This window comes from Thermobia domestica, chromosome 5 (assembly GCF_964235325.1).
Source record: "Thermobia domestica chromosome 5, izTheDome1.hap1.1, whole genome shotgun sequence".
Taxonomy (NCBI): domain Eukaryota; kingdom Metazoa; phylum Arthropoda; class Insecta; order Zygentoma; family Lepismatidae; genus Thermobia; species Thermobia domestica.
Genome location: NC_137458.1, coordinates 114,019,877 through 114,040,799, shown reverse-complemented (window position 1 = coordinate 114,040,799; position 20,923 = coordinate 114,019,877). Strand labels below are relative to the sequence as shown.

Below are 20,923 nucleotides of genomic sequence, written 5' to 3'. Positions count from 1 at the left end.
TGCAAGCTTCGTTCACCCTATTATCAAGATACCACGAGACTCTGATGCGACCATATTGATGCTGCACACAGTAGCGGGCTTCGTTCTAGAAAAGAATGGCCTCCCACTCGCCTCTATGTGGAACGTTCGCGGCACCATTGCTAATACATACACCTATATTGTGCAGTCGAAGAGATCCGCGGCAATTGAGACTGTCCAATATATTTTGCCCTCCCAAATAATGTATAATTGTCAGTGTGGACACTGGTAGCTGCACAACAAGACCAAATTCTTGCAGTCATGTTTGGAATATGGCTGAATTCGTCATACGTACAAGAAGTTTGTTTTCTCGGTCCGTGGTAGAACGCGACCATTGTTCTATATGGCATCGTATATTATCTTCCTGCAACCGTCGATTTTATATTCCATCTCTGTGGCTGCTTTTCGTCCGTCGTAGAAAGATAATCCGCAGTCGCGATGTGCCATAACTCTTCTACGAACTAAGGTTGAATTGAATCAGCTTGAATTGCTGCCGCATTCAACGGTGAGATATTGTTCGAATAAACCAAAACACACGTCATACCAATATTTGGCACCTGCTGAAGTATAGCTCTCTGCTCTGTCTCCGGTGTAAGAGAACGTGGCAATTTGATGCGTCGTAGAATTCCACTGCTAATCGCTTTATGCTCTACATAATTATTCTTGGTATTGTATATTTATTTTACAGTAGTTTATTTATATACACAGTTCATAGGTACCCAAAGAAGTTCTATCGATTTTAAAACCCTAGAATAAGAAAAGTGACAGTATAAGATTGCCTGGAGAATGATAAATAATCCCCTTCAAGAGCAGTAACTTTTATCCAACCTTCGGAAAGACCAACTAAGATCCCACGGTGCTGGAAATCATAACGTGAACAAAAGAAATGGTCTATCTGTCAATGGTTCGAAGCCGTCATACCCTAGGTGGTTTTCTAATGAATAGAACAAATTGTAAGCCTACTGTGCAATGTCCGGGTAACTTTAGAAACATGTGGCTTCGTATTGTTCTCAAGCAAAAATAACACCTCTACGATTCATAAACACTGGATCCACGGTTTTCAGTTTTTCATACAAACGTTCTCATTGCTTCAAGTACATAGTTGCATTGATCGCTTGGCCAGATAGCAGTAGTTCGCGATTCACTATACACCGAGTAATCCACCAAATACAATATATTGCCTACTCAACAGTAGTTTTCGTTGTTAGTGGCAACGAGTGATGATGAAGAGGAGTATCATAAAGAACCCACTTCTTATCGCATGTCAACGCTTTGTCCAGAAACGAATCCTTCCTCTGATGAGATAAACAAAGAAACATATTTGCTCGTGTCGTTTTTCTGAGCTTAACTAATATAGGGCCCATCATTCCACTTCGTACTGTTTTCCAAGTTAGTGTGGTGAATGGTTTCTGCAATTGAATATTTCTTAAAATGCTACACATGGTGGGTCATTCTGAAAATGAAATGAAATGAAATCTTTGAGTTTTACGTCCCATGGTTATGCCGGTTAGGCTAAAGGAGACGGTGATGATGAGTAATGAATGAAATTGTGGAATGAAGAAAGTGGGAGGAAACGGTAGAACCCCGAGAAAACCCACGCACACGGTGTTTGTCCACCACAAAGTTCACTTGGCGGGGGCTGGGATCGAACCCGGGACCCCTGGTGGGCCATTCTGTCTCAATAGCCACCTTAAGTTCCTTATAAAATAGTCGTCCCGTATGTGATGCATCTTGGAGGGAATCATCATCGTCCTTGAATTTGTTAAACAACTGTTCTACTGTCCGCCACCCAACATATCGCATATCCTCATTTTACTAGATGTTGTTTCCCAGTTAAACTCGTAATGCATACAGGCCTGTATAAAGTTATTTGGAGTTCCCACGTTCGATCTGTTCTTACCGACGTCCTCGCTTGACTAGCGACCAGAACCAGCAGGCTATATGAGGAAATACTCACTAACACGTTATTTCCTCTTTCGTTTCGTTTCGAAACGAAAGTTGTATAAAATGTACAGTATCACCGCGTGGATATCCAACATGGGGTTCCTAATTATATTGACATATTTCATTGTATATTTTATGGAATTTGTGTATATATTTCTCATTGTAGTCAAATTCATTTTCTATGCATTTTACTTTTGTACTTACCCTGATGAGGTAATTCGACGTATTCCACTCCTGGTCCAACGTTCCAATCGCAGAAGTTGCAGGTATGATTGACTCTATCGAGAGCACCCTGAAGGAATGTAGGTAATGGTGGAGGAGGAATGGCCAAAATATTATCCGGTGGTGGACCCAGGTCAATACAATCAGCCAAATCTTGGCAAGAGGAGTTCATGTACAAGAATAGCTCGTATGTCCCCATGGTTAAACCTATGAAGAATAAATAATTATAAAATCATTATGTTAATTGGTAATCCATTTCGTACTGTTAAAACAATTGTGCAGTTGAATTCGTCAAGTCATATATTTAAAAAAAAAAATAGTGTAAGAAGTATTACATTATAAAATTACTGCAGGTGTACTATGCATATTGTTTATGTAAAAATATTGCAGGATACTTCATTAACCAAATTCCTAGTTATTTAGATTTACCGTTATTTTGCTTCCGCCTTAGCAAACAACTTTAAAAAATATGAATTCGCATAGCAGTTTTTTGAGGTTTTTGTATATTTTCTGCAGCAAACGAAAATATTAATTTTGTCTGAACATGAAATAATACAAGTACCAATGTTACATGTACACCACGTGAAGGAGTTTTAGTTTGTATGGAATGATATTTTTTCAATATTGAAACTGTAAGTAGTAGATTGATGGTAAAAGAATATAATCCATTTCTACAATAATCACTAATAAAACTGGAAGGTGTAGACTATCCAGAAATCTACCATTTCCAGTTTATTAGAGTGATTGGAGATGGATTATATTTTTGGGATGCTTGATTCCAAAATACTGCTTCTCTCTATGTATTAGTACAGTTTTTACTCTATAGCAATTACCGTTAAAACCGGAAGTAGTTTATTTTCAGCCACTTCCGGTTTTATATAGAGATTACAGTGAAGATTAAATATAGTCTTGGGGCACTTTACCCCTTGTTTACAAAGTTAAAATGTAGTCTAAATCAAGGCGCAAAATTTGAAAGTCAGATGCACTCGTCAATCCAAAAATGGTCGCCAATATCTCTCACGCAGGAGCGGATCCAGGGGGGGGCGATGGCCCCTCCCCCAGAAGAGGAAACTTTCTTATTAAAACCCATCCCAAAGTTTGGAGCCCTTAAAAAGTAGCAGTATGACAACCCACCGCCCCCCCCAGAAGTCGGTCCTGGATCCGCCCCTGCTCTCACGTACAAGTTATGAGAGCCCCCACCCCCATGGCCTTTGGTTTGACAAAGAAAGATATTACACTAGGTCATAAAATTTCAAAACCAGACAATTAGATTCAGGATAATCAATTTTGAATTCGACAATTCATATACATGTTAAAAATATCTTACCTTAAGACTTCACGTTTGTGTAACGCTCTCTCTCTGCTCTAAAGTACCAGTCGATTACAGTTTTCGGATCAAAGTCATTAAGTGAAGGGCCATTGACGTAAATTGTGAATTTTATTCCTACTGAACACTGGTCGTCAGCTCTAAATTTCTAGTCGCCAGTGGCGACTGGAAATTTTACCCCCTGGTGTAAATTCACCACAGCACAGAAATTTCTTTTCTAGAAAGGTTATATATATATATATATATATATATATATATATATATATATATATATATATATATATATATATATATATATATATATATAATACAGTATGTCCGTAAAGTTGCGCAACCCAAAGTTTGATTGCGTATATCTTTTGAACCGAACTATAAAGACCTGAGGCTTGAAACAAATGTAACGTGTTCTATGTAGGTCTAGATATTTTCGAGATCATGACCAATGATAGAATTTGTAACGTTTTTGTGTAGTGACGAAAGAAAGTATCGAAAGTGTAAAATAAAAAAAAAATGTGCAAAATGAAGAAAATCAATATTCAGTTGCAGAAAACTGATGCGAAAATGTGACAAAGTTGATGCAGTGTTGCCATGGAATAAGACTACTTAATGCAAGTCCGTCATTTTTTTTTTAACAGAAACGCGGCCCCTGCCAACGCTGTTGTCGTAAAATTACTGCAACAGGTGTGTTTTAGGTTAATTAATGATAAACAGTGAGAATTTGCACTGATAATCTGAGTTTTTATGCCAGCTGCCAGATGGATATTTTTTTAAACCGAAATTTATTTTAAATAAAAACTCAAATTATCAATTATGTGCAAATTCTCATTGCTTATCATTAATAAAAGATATACGCAATCAAACTTTGGGTTGTGCAACTTTAAGGACACTATATATACAGGGTGAGTCAAAAGTCCTTGGACACCTGCATAAGTTTGAAAATCGACGGGAAAAGTAAAAAGCGAGTATGGGAACAGAGGTTTGATGAGGGGCCGCAACTTTTGGAGTGTATGTCATTCATAACCACAATCTTAAAATCCGCCATTTTGAATTCAAGTCAATTTTTTTAAATGGGAAGGGGGGTATATGGATCAAATAACACTAGCTTGAGCTCAGGAATTTAGTGGTGTAATTTTTTTTTATCTTGTACAGTTTAGAAGTTATTAATGTTCAAAGGTGGGAAATTACCTTGATACTGAATGATACAACACATGTTCTACGTGTTGTCCATCCCGTGTAATGCACAACTGTAGTCGCCGCAACCACTCTGACTGCACACGGAGGAGAATGTCTCCTGAAGTTTGGTCACAGGCTTGTTAGATGCGTTCCTCCAGGTGTCTCAAATCACGGATTGTCTCAGCATACACTATCTGCTTAAGATGTCCCCATAGATAAAAATTAGGGGGCGTTAAGTCAGAGGATCTGGGCGGCCACTCCACAGGACCACGGCGACCAACCCACTTTTCTGGCAGTTGTTCATCCAACTATTCAGGGACACCAAGTCCATAGTGTGGAGGGGCTCCATCGTGCTGAAAAAGGGATGGGAAAATGCCGTCAGCGTTCAGTGTGGCAGGGAACACAAGGTCCTGCAGCAGCATCAGATACTGTGGTGCAGTTAAGGTGTTGTAAATGAATAATGGCCCAATGATGCGGGTGTCCCATATGCCACACCACACCATCACCTTCGCTGGACTATGTTCTCGACTCGGGTCAACCCAGTTCGGATTTGCGTCAAACCAGTATCGACAATTATGTCAATTAACCTCCCGGTTCAAAGTGAAATACGCCTCGTCGCTGAACAGTATGCCCTTGGCAAACGCAGGATCCAGTTCGTGTTGTTCAGTAGCCCACATGCAGAACTCCAACCGGCGATCGGTGTCATCCTCGTTCAGTTTATGTTGCATGTGCAGCTTGTAAGGATGCCACTGATTGGCGTGCAATATCCGGATAACGGAGGATTGGCTTATTGCACATGCTAGGGACATGACGTGTACTTCGTTAAGGACTTTTCACAAACGACGCAACAACCGCCGTTGCAGTTTCCTCATTGGTGGCAGTCTTTGGTCGCCCACTACGTGCCCTATCTTGAACAGACCCGTCTCCCGGAATTTGGTGATCACGTAAGCCACCGTGCTGTGCGATACCAGTTCTCTGTCTGGGTGCCGTCTGTTGTAGTCAGCTGCTATTGTTCGGTAGCTGCGTTCCCCTTATATAAGGATGATTTCGATCTTCTGTTCACGTGTCAGACCCATTTTAGATCACCTGGAACAAAGAGAGAACTGGGTCAGTATCAAGGTAATTTCCCACCTTTGAACGTTAATAACTTCTAAACTGTACAAGATAGAAAAAACAAATTACTCCACTAAATAGGGATGCATTCGAGTCGAGTCGAGTCGAGATTTAAGCCTGTCTCGACTCGTCTCGAGAAAATGTTGTCTCGACTCGTGTCTCGACTCGAAAATATATTTCTGTCTCGACTCGTGTCTCGACTCGACAGTCTCTGTCTCGACTCGACTCGAATTCGAGTCGAGACGTCTCGAAATTCGAGTCGAGACAAAATGTACGAGTTAAAATATACGCACACATCAGCCAGACCATCATGACTACCTACCTAACTGTCAGTATGTCGACTTTTGGCATGGATAAAAACGGCGACACGTCTTGGCATACACGCAATGATCCTTGATAGGTCGCTGGAGAGAGCTGGCACCACATTTGCTCACTCAGGTCACCTAATTCCCGTAAATTCCGGGAAGGGGGGCAATGTGTTCTGACGTCACGTTCAATCACATCCCACAAGGAACATCACTCAAATGTCCGGCTCCAATTTCAATGAAAATTTCTTTGCTGATAGAAGGCATGCATCATTATGCATCATTACTTGTGATGACAAATTTTTGCCATGGTGCATGTTTTCTATTTTTTTTAATAACTTTTAAGAGTTGTGATGTGGTTATTAGAGATTACTACAGAAGTCCCTTGCTACCCCTTGTAAACGGAGCGTTAATGAAGAAAAGTGAAGAAAAACCATGTGGATACATATAAGTCCTGGGGGAAGTCGTATGGTAGATATGACCTTGATGGCAGCCATCTTGAAATCCGCCATTTTGAATTAAGGTCAAGTTTTCAAAATGGGAATAGGGTAATATGATACATAATTTCGGGGTAGAATTTAATTAGAAAAATAATGGTGAGGTTAGTTTTAAGATACACCCATTTGGGGGAAAGTTACAGGCATATTAATTGTTTTTACTTACTGTGTGCGTAAGTCCCTTCTTACTTTCGTCTCAAGACCTGTAAATCGATCGCAACGGCAGAGCCCGGTTTCGCACTAGTGTTTAGAAATCTTTAAACTCACTTGAGGCAATATTTGTGGATTATTGTATTGTATTTTGCCTTTAATTAAATTGGAATCTACTTCGTGATCTTGAGTAAAGTATCACTAAAAGAGAATTCCTGTTTTTATGGAGAACTTAAGCATAGCAATTATAAAAGGTGAGTAAGGTGCGTATGTATTTATAAGAAAGTTTATTTTACGAGTCTTTTGTGGTTCCGCCAACCTATTCTTTAGTTGTTTTTTTTTTTCAAAATACTCATATCTCATAAATAAAAGAGCTATTATAAAATCTCTTACCACTATTCTTTAATACTTATAAAATTTTATTTATTATAAAAGCACTGGCGAGATATTTCTTATCGCCCACTAAAATTATGGTGGAGCTCCTTCGTGGCTAACGGTTAGCATACTTGCCTTTGGCGTGGGAAACCTGGGCTTGATTCCCGGTGGGAGTTCATGTGGTTCGGATTCCACGTTAATCAGTAGGTTCACGTCTCACATAGCCTCGCTGCTGAACGGGACGTTAAACTCAGAATCAATTCAACTCAAAATTATGGTTTTGACTTTATTATGATGTTATTAGTTTAAACGCCCAACTGCCCAGTAATTATAAACATTGACTACATTATAAAATAGTAATTTGTGACGACTAAAATATCAGAAATTAAAGATTATTCTTTGGGTTTTGGAACATTTTGAAAAAAGTGAAAAACTGGTACTGCACCGATACAACACACCTTTTGGATTTGTCATAACATGTCTTACATAGCTTTGGTTCGATTCTCAACACGGACTGCAACTACCCGTTAAATTGTGCATCCGAAAGGCACTCTTTGTTAAACCTCGCTTATCACCGCTCATCTTAATAATATATATAACTTCACAGCGAAGCAAATGTTGCATTTCTCTCTTTCATCCTAACACAAAACAAAACTAACCACAGTTGTGACACGAAGGAGCTATTTCGAAAAGAAACAAGCTGTGCTTCATAGAGATGTGTACCAAATGATAGAAGTATAAAGTATTGTTTTCTTTCCTGTTTATTGATATCAGTTGGTGTTCTTAATGAGTTTACTCATTAGTTTAGAAAGAGTATATATGGAATTTGGACATATGTTGTACGTATTCTCCTGAGAAATTGATGAGACCAGAAAAGTTATAAGGACAGATAGAATAGGTTTAAGCGCATCTACGTGACTTTATCAAATATTTATTCTCCATGGTACCACGCGGAAAACTTGGTATAGGCCTACTTTTATCTTTGCCTCCCTCTGTTAGCTGTTTTGTATCATATATATCGGATGGTTTTGATATTTCTTCTAATCATTAAAACAACAATGGTACCTGTGTGCGTGCAGAAATGCAAAAGCACAAGGTAACTTCCTATTTGTTTCGGAAACAACAAACCCATTTCACGTGTGTGAGAGAAATTGAGCACAGCGAGATCGGGTGTTTACCCACGGTCAGTTCGCAGCAGGAGTCCATGGTAAAAGATTTGGCTATCTCGAAAACACTCGCAAAACCTTACAAATACAAAAGACTGCGCTTCAAAGAAAGTTTAGACACAGATGTTTCAATTTTCTTTTAGCATCTTTCTTCAGCAAAAGAGTCGGTTCACTGTATTCGAAAAAGAGAAGGGAGAAAGGGTGAATTTATATTTTATATGGGGGGTAACGTTGTAAGTAGTATAAACAATATATACCCTTCCGACTCTGTACTGAAGCACTTCCTTTAGTGGTATATCACTAGATCTATACTGACCCTCATCCCATCTCAAGTTGTAAAGTAGAAAGGGAGAGAAATATTCAACATGACTGCGCACTTGAGTTTCAGTTCACAATACGAAAACCAGTGAGCAAGTAAACAGTCTTTTGTAGGATCGTGTTTTACTTCTTCAATTTATTTTTGAACATTTCTGTGAATTCAAGAACAGAACGCAGTAGAAATACGGACTAGTTTTTACTCCAACCATTACTTTCGCTCCAACACAGGGATGCCACATTTATGATTTCGTACTAGATTTAGTGATTTTACTATTGAACTAGTGATCTAGTACGTACTTTGGGTAAATAGGCACATTCTAGTGATTTTTTTGCATTTTTTTCTGATGCAGACAAATGAGAAGAAAATGGTTCTTAAAATAAAAGGAAGAAGTATATTGCAGTTCAAAACAAATGTAGAAACCTTAAATTATTTTTTCTTTTCCCTCTGACTGAATGAAACCCCTGCTGTGTAACGACCTTAGGTAAACAACGGCTATCTTTGGTCCGCTACCTCCTTTTGTTAGCCGACATGAGATGGGTTACTTTTTTTTCTGGAAGAAAGTGAAGAAATAATTATCCAGTTCATTTACGTTTTGTCAGGCACACAGGCGCAGTCTGTACTTGTTTCCTAACGAATTTTAGCAACATAACATAAATAAACATATGTACCAGAAAATAGAGGCAGTACAAACGAAAATTTTCATCTGTGACACATTTGATGAGAAATATAGTTAGATGTCACGTGCAAGCACTCTAAACATGTCCTATCCTGTAATTCTATTCGTATGTTTATGTAGGTGAGACTGAGAAATCAAGAAACAATAATAACTGGTTTTCTTCCAGGGAAAAAATCTAAATGTGAAGGGGTGTTACACTGGGACTTTAATTGCGTCCTTTGTACAAGATTAACAAGTAATAGCAATTTTTTAATTTATTTTAGTTCTTTGGGAGAGGAAGATGGAAGCGAACCCTCGTAAGGACCTCTGCAAGGAAACATGAATACTATCCGCCACTGTTTGTTACATTACACAAAATAGTTTTATATATATATATATATATATATATATATATATATATATATATATATATATATATATATATATATATATATATATATATATATTGAGTTTTAGTCAGGGTTTTCATTCTGCAGGAGAGGGGGGATAGTAATACCTGACGAACATTTTCTATTCTCAGAGTGTTGCAATGATAGCATTTCCTCCATTATAACTTGGCCAAGCTAGTTGCATTATATGTAAAGATTAAGTTAGCCTAAAAAGCTTAAATTTCTATGGCTGTTTTACTCTGTACCCATGTTTCTCATTTTCGGTCTACGGGACTCTGTGTCCAGAAATTTTCGATGGCTTCCAAGTCGGAAAATAAGTGTATCAAAGGCATATATATTATATCTATGGTTATATGAGGCATGGATCTACAGTTTAAAGTGGAATACCGGTAACAACTTCATGAGCTTCCACCGTAAATCGAACCAGAGTCTCCCGCGATCAAGGCGTATGTGTTAACCATACAGCCACGAGGAAATTCACATAAGCACACACACTTATATATTGTTGTGTTGATTTTGACTTTACCGTCTCTTTCAGCAGCGAGGATATATGAAATGTAGACCTACTGATTAACGTGGAATTCAAACTACATGAGCTCGCGCCGGGAATTGAACTCGAGTCTTCCACGGCAAAGACGTGTACACTAGCCGCGGAGTTCACACACACACACACAGAATCAGAGTCCTCACACACCAAGGGTGAGAGCTGTGACACTGAGTCACAGCGGCCACGGGGCTAGGTCGAGTCCACTTTACGTTCATAGTTTCTTAGTACATAAATGTTACGATTATGAAATAGATTTTCCTTAATGAGCTGCATAAAAACAAAAGCTTTCGAAATGCATTAAACAGTTAGCTCGATTTGAGTGTGAACTTAAAGTTATATCAGAGTGTAAATACGGATACGCACCAAAGCTCGAAAACTTAATACACTATTTCTCCTATATAGTCAGCATGTATCAAACAATCGTTCAGCTTTCATTTGAGGGGATGGAAATCGAAGGCCCCTGAACAACTATGTTACTAATGTGCGGAATGTATTTATCTTACAGTGAACTGCTTTGATGCCAAGTGGCCCAACTCCAAAATTGAAATTTTCCAGGAGTGAAAGTTGAAGTTCAATATCTCATGAACAATCCATATTTCTTTTATGTTGGGAACCAAAACCATAACTACTGTATGTAGTTCATTGTTTTATAACTTAGTGTTTAAAAAAATCCTTTTAAAAATATTTATTCATAGAAGTGAATGGTACTTATCTGTACTAGTTCTTGGCATCCAAGTAGTTCATTTATTGTAATACTAGCTTAATATACCCATTCTTCGCATGGGGGCTGTATTTGGAAGTCAACACCTGTGGAAGAATCACCATTCATTTCAGTGACCGCGAAAACTATGGATTTGACACTAGTATCAATCAATATGGGCTATTTATACATGTCTCGGTATTCCTCATCCGCTGACACCCGGCCCGCATACAGTAGTAGCTGAATTTGCAAGTCATCGCTGATGGAAGTGTCACCATTGATCTCAGCGACCGTGAAAACTATGGATTTGACACTAATGTCGATCAATTTGGATTACTTTTACTACATGTCTCGCTAAACGCGCCCCCTGAGACCCCCTGGTTCCAATTTTGACAAAAACGCTTCCCCTTAGACTGGGACCTGGACCAAGGTATCCGTAACCAAAATTTGGTAACTCTCGGTCAACTTGTCTGGTCCCCAGGTCGGTCCCAGTGAACGTCCCCCCCCCGAGACCCCCCTGGTTCGAAATTTAAAAAAAAAACGCTTCGTCTTGATCTGGGGCCTGGACTAAGGTACCCGTGACTAAATTTTGGGAACTCTCGGTCCACTCGTCTGGTCCACAGGTCGCACACAGACAGACAGACAAACATACAAACAAACTCTTTATTTTATTTATACTAGATAAGATATACTATGTAAAATAGTCTCGTATCATAATATGTGATTTACAACAAATGTTACATTATATATTATCCGTAGCTCGTGATATGCTGCAACATATTAAAGCCTCAGAATAGTTGGGCAAGCGAATAATCCAGAAGTTACGTAACCCTATTGCGTTCATGGGAACGAAAACACAATAATTATAACTGCTAAATTACTATGGACTACAAACTGCTCATTCAGAGAATTTATGAACTTCACTTTATCACAAGAGTTTTATACAAACTAGATTTAGACTACGGATAATAGTTTTATACAAACTAGATAATCAATTATTATTATTATTATCATTATATTTGCAGTACAACCAAATACAACGACATTAACTATTAGTTCTAATTAACTGAATTGAGCTGAAAATTAAATCTTGATCTTTAAAGATTAACTATTAATTTTATGCGTTCTGTACCTTTCTGAACGAATAAAAGCTGGAATTGGTTTCAAGGCTGTTTCTGAGTGAATACTTTCTTCAAAATAATATTAAAAATTATAGAAAGATTTTCGAGACATTCGAGTCGAGTCGAGATTTTTAAGAGCCGTCTCGACTCGACTCGTGTCTCGACTCGAAAATTCGAGTCGAGAAATACGTTTGTCTCGACTCGTCTCGAATTTTACAAAGTGTGTCTCGACTCGAATCTCGACTCGAATTCGAGTCGAGTCGAGTCGAGATTCGAGACATGTCTCGACTCGAGCGCATCCCTACCACTAAATTCCTGAGCTCAAGCTAGTGTTATTTGATGTGTCATACACCCCCCTTCCCATTAAAAAAATGACTTGAATCCAAAATGGCGGATTTGAAGATGGCGGCCATGAATGACATACACTCCAAAAGTTGCGGCTCCTCATCAAACCTCTGTTCCCATCGTCACTTTTTACTTTTCCCGTCGATTTTCAAACTAATATTGTAACAACATATTAACATTCTAGAGAAATAAAATTGATTAGTTGTCTAATGATAGCCAACTAGGATGTACAGGTACATAAACCCCACTCTAATTAATTTCAAATGTTACAACTTAATGAATAACATTGCTCTTTTATAGATATTATTAATAGATATAAGTAATAAAAGTCAATGAAGAAACAGCATTTTGGTGTGTATACACCTCACTTCGTTAGCAGAGGATTTATTGATTGCAGAACAGCTCCTCACGGTGCTGTAGTCTTTTCACAGGGTATGCGCTGTTTTGTGAGCATTTATGATTGCCGTAAAGGGCAGATAATTATAAAAATGATCGAAATACCTGGAGGAGATTAAATACTGACTTACGTGATCGCAACGCATCTTTCCTATCAATTTCCGACAAACAACGTTATGATTATTTTTTAAATTTGTGTAATGACGTCAATCGTAAAATTTTGTGATCTTGAATCTAAATTCATCATATTGAAAATCTTGAATCCGAATTTTGGAACAAATTTCTGAATAACGCTATCTGTTTGGTGAAATTTTATGCAGAGGGCAAGCAAAATTGTACAAAATCACAAGCTTTCATTTGGGATTTGACTAGCATAGGTATGTTAATTCCACGCAAAGTAAAATCGCAAACACGTTGTAAACGAAGAGAAAAATTTTGCGAGACACTGTGATCGCAAAGGTTCGGAAGAACGATATTTAATCGGCCTCGTTATTCGTCGTAAATTGATAGTAAAGATACGTTGCGATCACTAAGTCAATATTTAATCGCCTCCTGGAGTTGTAAACACATTATATGTCGGTTGGCAACGGTCAAGTGGCGACCTCAGCGCCGGGTTGTCGGAGGTTGTGGTATTGCAAGCTCCGTACTCCGTGAGGAACAGTAGAACGGTAGTGTACAATGAAATGAGGAGAAAGGATGATAATGTAAATTGGTCGACTTCTCTTATTTCCAAAGAGAGTAAATTATTGATGCTTGGTTATATGGTGTGAGTGTGACGAAAATGACATGTAGTGGGATTGTCGTGAGGTCATTGTCCAAGGTAATGACGACCTACGAAATTCAAAGCCACATCGGTGGAGAGGAACAGTGGTCGGAAGAAACCTTTAGTGACAGATCTCGCCGAGCATTAAAGCGCATGAAAACTCGTAAAAACACGGAAACTCGCCGTGACTGTAATAGTGCAAATTACAAATACCGGTACGTTAAAATATCAAATAATAGGCCTACTCTTGACAAAGTTGATACTTTCAAGTATCTAGGATCAACATTAATAGACAGAAACCATATTCACGAAGAAATTAAATGTCGACTGAAAGCACAGAATATCCCTGTTTTACTGTATGGGTGCAAAACATGGTCACTTACTTTGATTCAATATATATCAGCCTCTTTAGGTTTTAAAGGTAAAAGTTCGGTTTTACATCTGGTTTGTCCGTCCGTTTCTGTGCCACTCAATGAAAAATACTTATTGACAATGGACTTCAGATTCGGAATTATTAGCTTCATGACCGATCTGCTAATTGGTGTGTGTAACTCTCTGCATCTCGGAATGAAAGAACAATGATCATGCCACCAGTAAAAAGTGCCCTCGCTTGGATATTTCTAATTTATCTTTTTTATACTATTTTGAGGGTTCTGTCAGAAGAAAAAAGAAGACCTCAAAGTTGAAACTGTTGAAGTACCATTTATATCAGGGACAAAAGTGCCTACAATTTGATACTTTTCTAATTGCTGTCTTTCAGGAAGAGAAAGACGAAGGATAGAATATCTAGATGCAGTTACGAAGAAGAAGCCTTATCAAAGTATAAAACAGTTCTCCCAAGCGAGAGAAAAGTTTTAAAATTTCCATGTTCCCCACCAAGCTATGGTTGAGGCATAGGTGGCGCCAGGATTTTGGTAATGTGGGTGCAGGCTAGGATCGGACAACACATCCTAATATTGTTGCCAGAACGCTCTGCACTATTGAGCCTTAAGATCTCAAAAATAATCCCCAAATTTTACTTAAAAAAAAAAAAAAAACTAGAAAAACACGGTATGACAGCTAGTAACTTATGAGAGACGTAAGAAGTCACTCAAATATATCGAAATATAGGAAACAAAAAATATACAAAATAGAAAGTATTATTGTAGGAAATCTGAAAATCGAAGTTAATGTGGGTGGAGCTGCACGCACTGTACCCACTGTGGCGCCGCCTATGGATTGAGGTGAACAACAAAAAGAAGATACTAATTTAAAGACGCTAAACTCAATGGAACTATATTTAATCAAATCCATCCACGGGATCACGCGAAAAATGGCATGAAAATTGGTATCTTTGAAGTATCACTTATGCCAATGGTAAAAGTATCCACACTTGGATAAATTTCTAATTGCGATATTTATTCCATTTGAGAACACTGAATGCAATTGAACTATTTTAATCATACACGTCCATGGGGTTCCTAGAAAAGTTATATCAAATGTGGAATATAAATAAATATAAATATCCGCTTTGCTGAGGTCGTTTTTCTCATTACCCTATGAAAAGATATATTTTAAAGTAGTTCCAAGTGTGGGCACTATTTACATGATCATTAGTTCTTTGTGTAGATAAACTGATTTCAAATTTAGAGTGAGCTCCCTCTATTACCCTGATTGCCTTTAATACTATGACCTATTATTATCTCTCTATACGTGTTCTATCTATCTGCATGCGTAATAATTTGTATCTCCAAAACAGTAAGAGCTATCGACTAACGAGCTTTATATTCAGAATCAGTATCTTCGATTTACTCTGTCATTTTACGTAGGTAAATACCAATTGATATTTGGAATTAACATTCTACATTTATCTACTGGTTTTGTACTAGTGACGTACTGTCCGTCTGCCTGTAACATTCGAAAAAAAGAAACAGAAAAAATATTTCGAAAAAGAGAATTCACATTCCGAATCAGACAGAGACGACACATTACACAATCAGCTAATATTTAAAATACCTTGAAGAGAATTCTGTTGGCCTGTGGACGAATATACAATAGCGGATATGACAGAATCACTGTCTTAGATAAGTAGGAGTCGTACTATTTTATGATATATTTACTGGAATAGGAGTCTTGATATATTTATTACTAGTTGAATATACCCATGCTTCGCACGGGGGCTGTATTTGGAAGTCAACGCCTGTGGGAGTATCACCATTGATCTCAGCGACCGCGAAAACTATGGATTTGATACTAATATCGGTCATTTTGGGCTATTTTTTACATGTCTCGGTATCCCCCCTCCCCGCTGACACCCGGCCCGCATACAATTGTAACTGATTTTGCAAGTCATAGCTAATGGAAGTGTCACCATTGATTTCAGCGATCGCGAAAACTATTGATTTGACACTAATAACGGTCATTTTGGAAAGCACTCGCCCCCTTTTTTTCTTTCATTCTATGTGCATCAAACATCTGAAAGATTTGGACAATGTGCTTGACTATTTTAGATGAAAAGCCCAAATACCAAATTTCATGTCTCTAACCTTTAAGGATTACGAGTTATGGACTTTACTAATTGTATTCCTTGACCATTTTTCCCAACCTCTTTTATTCTTTTCTACCTTAAATGTCAAAAAATACTGAAACATGCTGCTAATTATTTTAAGTAAGAAGTTTACCATATATACCGAATTTTGCGTCTCTAACTTTTACAAAATCGGAGATATGGGCATTCAAATATAAAAATTGAGTTTCGTTTCAGAGTGTGAAACTACGACAGAACTTCCAAACTGTAGAAATTCAATACTCAAACTTGAAGAAGTACATCTATAACTACTGGTTGCAATAGAGCAATAAGATAAAAAATAGAACCTGTTCCTCAGATACTGAATCCATATTAAAAAGCCATCACTCGCTATACTTAAACATTTTTTGTTCTATGGCGATAGAGACCGGAAATCTATAATTTGAACCAATTTCGGATTGAATAAATGGTTAAGTATATATATATATATATATATATATATATATATATATATATATATATATATATATATATATATATATATATATAAAACAGAACCTCTCTTTGGATGCCGAATCAATTGCAGAAAAACTGCATCTTGATATCTCTTATCATTTTGTTCTATGAAAAAAAGTATTGGAACCGGAAGTAGTAGTAAATTACAACCACTTTCGGTTTTTATGAAGTATTTAGGATAGTCCTGTTATTTACCTAGAGATATTGAATCCTTTGGGGAAAAAAAGAAAAGAAAGAAAGAAAGAAAAGAAAAGAAAAAAACTCTTTTCTCTATCTGTTACTGTTTTCGTTCAATTACGATAAACATTGAAACCAGAAATGACTAATTAGAGCCTCTTCCGTTTTGAATAGAGGATTAATGGTGAAGATGGAACCTATTATTAGGACTCTGAATCGATTGCAGAAAACCGCATCTCGATATTGGTTTTACTAGTAGAAATCAGTATTGAAACCGGATGTAATGCAAAATTTGAACCACCTCCGGATTTGGTAGAGTGATTAGGATAGTAATGACACTTTGTCTTAAGACACTGAATCGTTTGCAAAAAAATAAAAACCACTTCTCGCTATCTGTTCCCGTTTTCGTTTTATGGAGATAAACGTTGAACCCGGAAATAACTAATATTAACTACTTCTGGTTTATGTAGAGGATAACCGGAGGAGTTACGGTACAAAACTTGGGGCATACGACACAAAACCTTGGCATAGGAAAAACTGACAATATTTTAAGGTGGAAGGGGTGCTGGGGATATGGACTTATATTCTTCATTCTCTAAAATGAATGTTAATGTCCTCAAAACTAAATTTAGGGGAACAGTGATTTCACTTGTGATGCTAGGTCTAAAGAATGTTAACCTCTTTCTGCATGATTTTTTTCTTTTAGCGAAAAAAAATCAGTATTGGAAATCCTCATATGGGAACTTGAAAAATGAATTAAAACTTGAATTTTAGATTTTTCACTTAATTCCGACGAGAATTAAGTAAGTGCCATATATAACACACAAGTCACAAAGAACGTGCCAGATGACACCAAAATCTCTTATTCATACGCGTCAATATCTCACACAGCAGACAAAACAGTCATTTGGCCCTTTGATAAATCACAAAAAAAGCTAAAGTGAAAAAAGGGTATGTGCCATATATGACACGTCATGCGATAAGGGGTTAATTCGTTTGCAGAAGAGGCGAGTTTATGATAGACGATATGTTGATCGTGGATTTGTTCTAAGTCCTTATAGTTGCCCACCACATTTCTTCCACCTTCATCCATCTCCTTCAGAGTACAGAGCATAACTGTGAGATATTAATGATTTCGTTTCATTTCAAAATTTAGCTTAACATTATATCTCTTGGCAATATGATTTTCATGAACTTAGAAGAGGGAGAAATAGCATGTTATGCACTGGTTTTGAGAGTAGAATAGATCTAAATCCGAAAGAGCTTTGCATATCTAGATGAAACGGAATAAATCTTCCCTTTTATCGTAAACTCATTTTTCCGATGGGAGTGGTGACATTCCTACTTTAAAATTAACGTGTACCTCTGTAAACATTCCTTTATTCGTATATTGAACATAGGGATGTGTTTACGCATGGACCAACATGGGTCATGGCAGCAAATTTCGTGGAAGAGATCTTATTGGACCAATTTTTTCGTACTTTTCTTCAGCAGATACCTCATATTAGTGAGTAATCGAATCAACCATAATTTGAAGCTGAAGTTTTATATTATTGTATTTATATTATATATTTTATTTTTTTAACTCCCACTTAAATAAAAAATTGATTATTCATTTCACTATTTCAAATTTGCTATACCTGTATTTACTGATATTGAGGGTGCAGCATTTTTTAAAGGTCCGGAGCGCAAAGAATGTTAAATATAGTCCTGCTTGAGCGCAATATTGCATTATTCCAGAAGATATTCTGCATATTTATGTTTTATCACGGGCGTCGTTAGCGGGGATCGGGGGAGACGCGTCCCCCAGATTTTAGTCAAATTCATTCGACCGCCCCAGATTTAAAAAGCTAACGACGCCAGTGATGTTATATATAGTGCACAAAAAATATCCAAAGATTAAAACGTCGGTATATGTCACATGATATGGTTAAAACCTCAAGAAATAACGCATTGAAACATGTGTAGCGAATTACATAGAATGCATATTACTCAAACAAATTAAGCACATTTGATACTATGCTGTATGAAATTCGCATCAAACAGTATCATTTGACAATGCTTCCAATGGTAATTAGCATTTTAACGCATGCCTTATGATCCATTTTAATGGATGTTTTCTTAATCTTAAGCACATTGACACATAATTTGAACTAAAAAAATATGTTGGATCAGTATACGTAAAAACGAAACATAAAGAAGTAAACATTTTCTATAGATTGTGACAAATGTGGTTGCTGATCAATAGTTCTTCATTTTTTTTTTTTTTTTTTTTTTTTTTTTTTTTTTTTTTTGGCAAACATCCTTATGACAGGTAAGAAAATTAATAAGTATGACATAAGATAATTAATTGTAGATTGTAAGGGAAAAATTGAAGTAGGTCTTACTATATTTGTTAATATGGTATTTTCATTTCCGACTTAAAGTAACATTAAAAGTAAGTAGGATATATTTTGCCTATAAAGTTGGCCCACCCAGAGAACAATATTAATAAGAAATTAATCATAACTTATAAACAAAAGGTATATCATAACGGAGTAATCATGAATGTAAACGGAGTAAATATAATGAATGTGTAGTAGATCATGAATGTATTGTTTTCGTTTAACACAGAAGCAAAACTATTTACGTCAAGATCTTTCATGTAACAGCACTCTTATTTTCCCTACTATATTTTAAACTAAACTGTGAATAGTATAATTCTCCGAATGAATCACTTTATAGTGTACTAAAATGTAAAGGGATATTTTCGCTTTATAAGACCACTCTGAATTTCATGTCTTCCCTTTTACGCTAAAAATGCATATTTACTAAATAAACATAAGACAATGGCTAATCTGAATAATATTTCGTTCTTCAAGAAACCAGTTGATATGTACACAAAGCACTGTTTATTTATGTAACCAAACATTAAATAAAAAGAACGTCGAAATATTTTCTCTTACCTTATCATGAGGGTAATCCGAAGTGCCGTGCAGGCAAGCAGGGCGGGACAGTTATTCCAACGCAGTCGCTGTTGTATTGATTAGCGCCGTTGGTCGATACAGCTACCAAGTTAAGGTATGTTATTCATTGTTTATAGAATATACTTTCGCAGGACTTGCGACTTCCGTGCTTCAGTGAATATGGATTAACAGTAATTACCTTTTGATATACACTGTCTGTTATTATTAAAAACACACATTTTGTAGACAAATTAAAATATAAATGACATCAATAAAAGTACTTATCATAGTAGTACTCTCGACTTTTAATTTCATTTAATTTCTCGACTTAACTTCACAAAACGCACACACACACACACATACATACACCACACATGAAAGATAGAGGTACAGGGGTTGATGAGTAGAAACCAGGGGCGTCATTTCAGACTTTGCTTGGGGGGGGGGCAAGAGCACCACCGACATAAGACCTTCACGTTTTGTACTAGTATATTAGTAGACAATCTATTAAAGTATATGTATTCTCAAACTCTTGGGGGGGCAATTGCCCCCTCCTGTTCCCCCCTAAATGACGCCCCTGGTAGAAACATGGTCTCGTAATCGGGAAGTCCTAGGTTTGGACCTAGAGATCAGTGTTAGAATGGATCTGAAAGACACAACGGTTAGTCCCATGACCCAAAGTGGGTTGGACAGACCCATGGTCCGGAGTGACCCGGAGAGACCCATGACCCGGAGTAGCCCCGTAGGACATAGAGACGAAACGTCATCAAACACATGGGGAGTATTTGCGAGGCTACTAATGCAATTCTAACAAACATGAATCTCTCCTCTTTCCTTGTCTTTTCAGGAAAATAATTTTCTTTCTCGCTTATTGTTTGGATTTATGTGTCAACATTGCACTGAAAGATTAACTAATGCATCAGAATCACAGAATTGTCAAAGTTTAATCAACCTGTAAAACTTGTCATTTAGAATATGATAGATACCCTAAACCCAAACAGGTTTTGTTAATTCTTTTTGTGCAGGCTAGTTCAAAAATCATGTATAAAAAGACGAATAAAAATGAAATTATATTTGAAATACTCATAACACGGTATCTTGATTAAAAGATGTTACACTGAGAATAAAACAAATAAATGTTCGAGTTCAAACAGTGAATATCGTTAAACAACTATAAAATTCTGCAGAGATATTTCGACTGCTTGTGGGTTGCTGGGTCCATGCGGGTCACCG

At 37.1% G+C, this 20,923-nt stretch overlaps 1 protein-coding gene across 1 annotated transcript in view; it reads right to left on the bottom strand.

The window, feature by feature from the left end:
• The window catches only part of LOC145686045 (uncharacterized), a 29,929-nt gene extending 10,104 nt beyond the window's left edge, over positions 1-19,825 (bottom strand). The window contains exons 1-2 of the mRNA XM_081758922.1: positions 19,691-19,825; positions 2,167-2,391 (exon numbers count right to left, since the gene is read on the bottom strand). Of these exons, the coding sequence (XP_081615048.1) occupies positions 2,167-2,383 (217 nt within the window). The 5' untranslated portion in view covers positions 2,384-2,391; positions 19,691-19,825. The remainder of the gene's footprint in view (positions 1-2,166; positions 2,392-19,690) is intronic.
• Between the last annotated feature and the right edge of the window lie 1,098 nt (positions 19,826-20,923).